The 7500-nt window shown below is 49.2% G+C and overlaps 1 protein-coding gene across 1 annotated transcript in view; it reads left to right on the top strand.

The window, feature by feature from the left end:
• ankar (ankyrin and armadillo repeat containing) overlaps nt 1–7500 on the top strand; it is a 30207-nt gene that overhangs the window by 7355 nt on the left and 15352 nt on the right. The window contains exons 8-13 of the mRNA XM_061225767.1: nt 62–270; nt 711–815; nt 1931–2178; nt 5159–5327; nt 5827–6068; nt 7483–7500. The exon at nt 7483–7500 is cut by the window's right edge and continues 136 nt beyond it. Of these exons, the coding sequence (XP_061081751.1) occupies nt 62–270; nt 711–815; nt 1931–2178; nt 5159–5327; nt 5827–6068; nt 7483–7500 (991 nt within the window). The remainder of the gene's footprint in view (nt 1–61; nt 271–710; nt 816–1930; nt 2179–5158; nt 5328–5826; nt 6069–7482) is intronic.

The following is a 7500-nucleotide window of genomic DNA, read 5'->3' as shown; positions in this document are numbered from 1 at the left end:
GTTAATGCCTGTAATGGATGTTAAAACCCCAGGCGACCCCCTTAGCCTCTCACCTTGGCAGGTACCGGACCACACCCCTGCTCTTGGCGGCCTCCTCCGGGTCTCTCCAGGCCCTGGACTTCCTGCTGTCCGTAGGGGCGGACTGGCGGGCGCGGGACAGCGAGGGGAACTGTGTGGTCCACCTGGCTGTGCTCTACTTCCACACTCAGCTCCTCCAGCACCTGATTCAGCTGGGCCTGGACCACCTGCCCGTGTGGGCCCTGCTTGTCGGTACGCAGTCCTATGTCACCGCTCACTTCTCAGGGGGGAAATATTTGCCATTTTTTCTGTTCTCTTTCTGGCACAGAAAGGATGTGTCTGGCTTTTATTTATCGCAGATTTGAATTTGCATTGATGTGCCGTTATGCACTGTGTTTCAGCATTGTTTTTAGCTGTTATAATGGATAGAATAATTATCATTTGTTATTTTATCCAAAGCAACTTACAGTTGATTAGACTAAGTAGGGGACAATCCACCCTGGTGCAATGCAGTGTTAAGGGCCTTGCTCAAGGGCCCAACTGCTGTGCGGATGGCCATACCTTCCGGGTCCCAGTCATGTACCTTAGGCTACAGGCTGTCATGAAACCTCCATAAAAAAGCAGTGACTGGAAAGTGTGTTTGAAGGTTGAAGCCCAGGGGTGTCCTTGCTTGCTGATGCTTGCCTTGGCAGAGATGCTGGAGAGTGAGAAACAGAAGAGGCGGGAGATGGCGGTGAGGTGCATGGAGGTGCTGTGTGTAACAGTGGATTCCTTCTGGAAGGACATTATGAATGCAGGTGATTGGCCCTGTGTTTCCCAGTGTGTTTCCATCCGTGGGGACGTTGGGGACGGGGTAGTGTCAAAAGAACTGGGCTTGTAATGCAATATAAAAAAAAAATTCCGCACAGGCCATCTAGCTAGCTATTTAACTATTCAACCCTCTCTCTCTGTCTATTCCTCTCTCTCCCTCTGTGTTGTTCTGTCTCCGTCTACCCCTCTCTCTGTCTCTCTGTCCATCCCTCTCTCTGTCTCTCTGTCCATCCCTCTCTCTGTCTCTATCCATCCCTCTCTGTCTATCCCTCTCTCTCCCTCTGTGTTGTTCTTGCTCTTTGTCCATCCCTCTCTCTCTCTCTGTCCATCCCTCTCTCGCTCTGTCTCTCTGTCCACCCCTCTCTCTCTCTATCCCTCTCTCTCCCTCTGTGTTGTTCTTGCTCTCTGTCCATCCCTCTCTCTCTCTCTGTCCATCCCTCTCTGTCTCTCTGTCCATCCCTCTCTCTCTGTCCATCCCTCTCTCTCTCTCTCTGTTATCCCTCTCTCTCTGTCCATCCCTCTCTCTCTCTCTGTTGTTCTCTCTCTCTGTCTATCCCTCTCTCTCTCTGTCTCTCTGTCCATCCCTCTCTATCTGTCTATCCCCCTCTCTCTCTCTGTTGTTCTCTCTCTCTGTCCATCCCTCTCTCTCTGTCCATCCCTCTCTCTCTCTGTCCATCCCTCTTTCTCTGTCCATCCCTCTCTCTCTCTGTCCACCCCTCTCTCTCTCTCTCTCTGTCCATCTCTCTCTCTGTCCATCCCTCTCTCTCTCTCTGTCCATCCCTCTCTCTCTGTCCGTCCCTCTCTCTCTCCCCCTCTCTCTCCCTCTCCCTCTCTGTCTGTCCCTCTCTCTCTCCCCCTCTCTCTCCCTCTCTCTCTCTCTCTCTCTGTCCGTCCCTCGCTCCCTCTCTCTCTCCCTCTCTCTCTCTCTCCCCCTCTCTCTCTCCCTCTCTCTCTCCCCCTCTCTCCCTCTCTCTCTCCCCCTCTCTCCCCCCCCCTCTCTCCCCCTCTCTCCCCCTCTCTCTCCCCCTCTCTCCCCCTCTCTCTCTCCCCCTCTCTCCCTCCCTCCCCCTCCCCCTCTCTCTCTCTCTCTCCACCCCTGCAGGTGGTGTCCCAGCCCTTCTGGGTCTCCTGCAGAGTGATTGGCGGGTGTTGCAGTGCTGTTCCGCGGCGGTGCTGTGTCACATGACGCAGTGGGCGGAGCCCTGCGAGGAGCTGGTGGAGTGGGGGGCGGTGCCGGTTCTGCTGGGCCTCCTGGAGACCCGCGTGCCAGAACTCCACTCCCGCTGCGCCGTCATCCTGGCGGACCTAGCGACCCGCAGCCCGGCCTTCCAGGAGCTCATCGCCCGGCTGGTGAGTGAGACCACTCAGACAACACAGGTGTGATAAAGTCCCATCAGGGCTTTGTTCAGGGAATGTCCAGTGAGCGAAGTCGAAAAACAAGCAAAGTTCATACACGTGAAATCCAGCCCAAACCAACGTACAGTACCGAGGGAGAAGGCAGTCTCGAAATCGGTAAACCATGCAAAAAGTCCAGTAATCAGGAAAGCTGTCAGCAGGGCAGTAGTGCAGACAGACGGCCGGCAGGCTCGGGGTCGATGACGGCGCAAGAGTCAAGACCGAAGTCTGCTCCGCGGGTAAAAGCACAAAAACAGCAGGCAAAGTTTGTGGTACAGGTAGGCAATGGTCGACAAAACAGTATTATTTAAGGGAATTGTTTTGTAATTTTTCATTATGTATCCATCAGTCTTGACTTTATACAATGTCAGTCTATTTCAGAATTTACTGTGCTGTATGGATAGGTAACTGCTAAAATTTTTGATATATGCCAAATTTGATCCTTGGGTTGTTGCTTTTCCAATAGTCAATAACAATGGTCAATAAATAGGCTTGGATCTTAACGGGACAACAATAGCATGTCAAACCACTTAAAAGTGCACTGACAAACAGGAGGCAACAATTTCACAAAGACATGCCATGGAACTGAGCTTATATGCAGGTGTAGACAGGTGCAGACAATTAGCTTGAGAGCAGCATGAGAATGGAAATCAGGTGTGGAGGATTGACAAGTTCACAAGATAATAAGTAATCGTTAGTAATAACCCTATCCTGCCCTAGGATTAGTAAATTAGTAAATGACATGCACAAGAAACTTAAGGTAACATGAACACATGGTTAGAATGTTAGTATTACCCAATCCTGATCTAAAGTTAGTAGATTAGTAAGAAGACAAGGGAAATTGAAACAATTAGGGAAGTGTGAGTGACAGAAAGGGAGAGAGAAAGCATGAATGCAAGGTTTGCAGAAAGACACGAAAAAGTGTATGCTAATCAATGAACAGAACAACATAACATGAAACAACATAAATTGTGACAAAACAAGCTTGCAAAACAGTGACATGAATAAACTATATAACGTGACATGATAAGACTAGAAAATACATTGTAAGAACTAAACATGAAACGTATGCCATGACAATGAAACGTAAAGAAATAAAACATAAAAACGTGGCGAGACGAGACTAACATAATATGTGACAATAACGTAACTAAGACAATAACCAAACATGAAACATGACGTGACAAGCATGAAATGTGACAGTGACACCCGCTAACCAGCGCTGTGGGCTACCCAGGAGGGTATGGGTGTAATGTAACCGCCTAGCTGTTTCATACCAGGCTGTGTAAATCTAAGCCTGTTCTTGGAGATCTGCCCTTCTGTGGGTTTTCATTTCAACCCTCATTTGGCACACCTGATTCTACTAATTAGCAGCTCAACAAGATCTCTTGCTGTTGAAAGAGTCGTGCTTTGTTAGGGTTGGAATGAAAAGCTACAGGAAAGTAGATCTCCAGGAGCAGGGTTTGGCAGCTCTATCTGTCGAATGTGGTGTGTTTTATTAGGGTCGGAATGAAAAGCAACAGGACAGTAGATCTCCAGGAACAGGGTTTGGCAGCTCTATCTGTCAAATGTGGTGTGTTTTATTAGGGTCGGAATGAAAAGCAACAGGACAGTAGATCTCCAGGAGCAGGGTTTGGCAGCTCTATCTGTCGAATGTGGTGTGTTTTATTAGGGTCGGAATGAAAAGCAACAGGACAGTAGATCTCCAGGAACAGGGTTTAGCAGCTCTATCTGTCGAATGTGGTGTGTTTTATTAGGGTCGGAATGAAAAGCAACAGGACAGTAGATCTCCAGGAGCAGGGTTTGGCAGCTCTATCTGTCGAATGTGGTGTGTTTTATTAGGGTCGGAATGAAAAGCAACAGGACAGTAGATCTCCAGGAACAGGGTTTGGCAGCTCTGTGCTTTGAAAACCAAAAACCTGCTACATGCCAGCTCTATTCGGATAAGATTGAATACCCCTGTTCTATACTGCATATCCACCTGAAAATATGAGCTGTTCTTAGTGTCCCTTTCCATGTTCATTCTCACTGCACATTTCCTGTTGCATTTGGGCTCTGAACCAATCAAAGGCGAGTCGTTGTTCTCTACTTGCTTTCAGCTCTGCCGTAGTGATGGTTTCTTCCTCTCTTCCTCTTCCTACTGCCCCTATTCTGTCACAGTGAGGCTCTCAGCCAAGCAAATATTGTGCCTACGTTAAAGGCAGTTAACAGTAAAAGGTGAAGGGGGGTAAAGGGAGGTACAGGCTATCTGTGAATATATCCAGGAATGCACAGCGCCATGCATGCAGGCCTGGTTGCCTGTAATTATTGTATAATTATTGTATAATATTATTGTATAATTATGGGTAGCGTGGCTACAGGAGGCCATCCTAGAGCTGTTCGTCCTGTCACACGTTCTTATTCAACCAACTAATTAGTTAATCTCAAGAACATTATTTTGCTTAATGCTTTGTAGACTTGTTCTTCATTGACTGCCATTATAACATGTGTGTCTTGTCATTTCCCCCACCATTTTTGCCACTACATCTCCTTCCTTTCTGATCCTGTAAGCCAATCAGAGGCTGGTGGGTATCTTCCACTGGATTTTAAAAATGATGATGTCGCAGTAGCTTCTAATTTACCGTGCAGCTTTAGCTAGCATTAGCAAACAGTTTGAAAAGGTAGTGTGCGCGGTGAACAAAAATGTCTGAGATAACAAAAGCTGGCTGTTATAATGCACTTTAATCGATGTCAATAAATCATAGGTAAGCAACAAATCAGCTGGCTGGCATTGTTAGATCCATTTGTATTTAAAAGCCGTTGGTGGCAAACTGAATGAAATTCAGCAAACGTTTGCCTTCTTGAACGCACATTACATTACATTACTTTACATCAGGTGTATTTGTGACAGTGCAGAAGCGGGGGTGTCATGGGGGTGTTGTTGTGCCTCTCTCAGGGCGGGGTGGGTCCTGTGGTTCGGCTCCTGAGCTCTGACCTGCAGGACGTGCTGGTGAACGCAGTGAGGTGTGTCCGGGCCCTGTGTGTCCGTAGCCCGGGCAACCAGACCGCACTGGCCCAGGCCGGAGCCATACCGCCGCTGGTGGAGTTCCTCACCCTCAAATCAGGTTAAAGGTCAAATCCCGCCACACTGCACCCTGCTGTAAAGTACAGCTGTGCCAGCTTGAGCAGCTGGCGAATTCAGCTGGTCAAGCTGGTCATAAGCTAGTCGAGCTGGTTCAGAGCTGGCCAACCAGCTACCAGCTGTGTCAAAACATATCTTTAGCTGGTCAAACCATGACAAAGTGAACTGGTCAATCAGCTAAACCACATCGAGCTGGGAGCTGGTCTGAACTGGTCAACCAGCTAAACCATGTTGAGCGGGGAGCTGGTCTGAACTGGTCAACCAGCTAAACCATGTCAAGCAGGGAGCTGGTCTGAACTGGTCAACCAGCTAAACCATGTCAAGCTGGGAGTTGGTCTGAACTGGTCAACCAGCTACCAGCCATTTCAAAACCTAGCTTGATGGTGGCTGCTTTGGCACACAAGGTGTTAGAGGTTTTACCCAGAGCTCATTCCGGCCTGGTTCTCCGGTGCTCCACTCATTCCCGCTGTGTCGTGCTGCAGAGGTGCTGCAGGAGGAGGTGTGCTCTGCCCTGGCCGATCTGGCTCTCGGACATCGGCAGAACCAGGACGCAGTCTGCTCAGCGGGGGCCGTGGGGCCCCTGGTGCTCATCTTGCGGGGGAGGAGGCTGGCGGCTCAGGTGAGGGCTGCCCGGGCACTGGAGACCATCGCCGATCACAACCCCCCCGTACAGGCCCGCTTCCTGAAGAAGTCAGCCGCCAAGCAGCTGCTCCGCCTGCTGAAGGTACAATAACTACTGTGACTGCTCCAGATACCTGCAATGCCTACACTGTCTCTCTGTGAGCGCATAACTACTGTAACTGCTCCAGATACCCGCAATGCCTACACTGTCTCTCTGTGAGCGCATAACTACTGTAACTGCTCCAGATACCCGCAACGCCAACACTGTCTCTGTGAGCGCATAACTACTGTAACTGCTCCAGATACCCACAATGCCAACACTGTCTCTCTGTGAGCGCATAACTACTGTAACTGCTCCAGATACCCGCAACGCCAACACTGTCTCTCTGTGAGCGCATAACTACTGTAACTGCTCCAGATACCCACAACGCCAACACTGTCTCTGTGAGCGCATAACTACTGTAACTGCTCCAGATACCCACAACGCCAACACTGTCTCTGTGAGCGCATAACTACTGTAACTGCTCCAGATACCCACAACGCCAACACTGTCTCTCTGTGATCGCATAACTACTGTAACTGCTCCAGATACCCACAACGCCAACACTGTCTCTGTGAGCGCATAACTACTGTAACTGCTCCAGATACCCGCAACGCCAACACTGTCTCTCTGTGATCGCATAACTACTGTAACTGCTCCAGATACCCGCAACGCCAACACTGTCTCTGTGAGCGCATAACTACTGTAACTGCTCCAGATACCCACAACGCCAACACTGTCTCTCTGTGAGCGCATAACTACTGTAACTGCTCCAGATACCCGCAATGCCAACACTGTCTCTGTGAGCGCATAACTACTGTAACTGCTCCAGATACCCGCAATGCCAACACTGTCTCTGTGAGCGCATAACTACTGTAACTGCTCCAGATACCCGCAACGCCAACACTGTCTCAGTGAGCGCATAACTACTGTAACTGCTCCAGATACCCGCAACGCCAACACTGTCTCTGTGAGCGCATAACTACTGTAACTGCTCCAGATACCCGCAACGCCAACACTGTCTCTCTGTGAGCGCATAACTACTGTAACTGCTCCAGATACCCGCAACGCCAACACTGTCTCTCTGTGAGCGCATAACTACTGTAAATGCTCCAGATACCCACAACGCCAACACTGTCTCTCTGTGAGCGCATAACTACTATAAATGCTCCAGCTCCTAAAGGTACCCACAGCGCTAACACTGCCTCTGTCTGCTAGTGTAAAACTTTAACTGCTCTAGCTCTTAATGGTACCCGCAACATCAACACTGTCTCTCTCTGGTCATGCTAAATATTACTGTAACTGCAGTAATTAAAAGGTACCCACATGATAAACTTCATAATTGAAAGTGAATGGAAGCAGTTGTCGCTTATCAAATAATTGTATGACAGGAAGGGCAAAATGCAGTTCAATGAAGATTACACAAAGCTAGGTGCTCCAAGGGAGCAGGAATGCCTAAGAATTGCTGTGTCTCCAGGTGTTCCAGCCAGAGGTG

This window comes from Conger conger, chromosome 17, assembly GCF_963514075.1.
Source record: "Conger conger chromosome 17, fConCon1.1, whole genome shotgun sequence".
Classification (NCBI taxonomy): Eukaryota; Metazoa; Chordata; class Actinopteri; order Anguilliformes; family Congridae; genus Conger; species Conger conger.
Note: the sequence above shows the minus strand (reverse complement) of the source record. Positions and strands in the feature narration are given on the sequence as shown.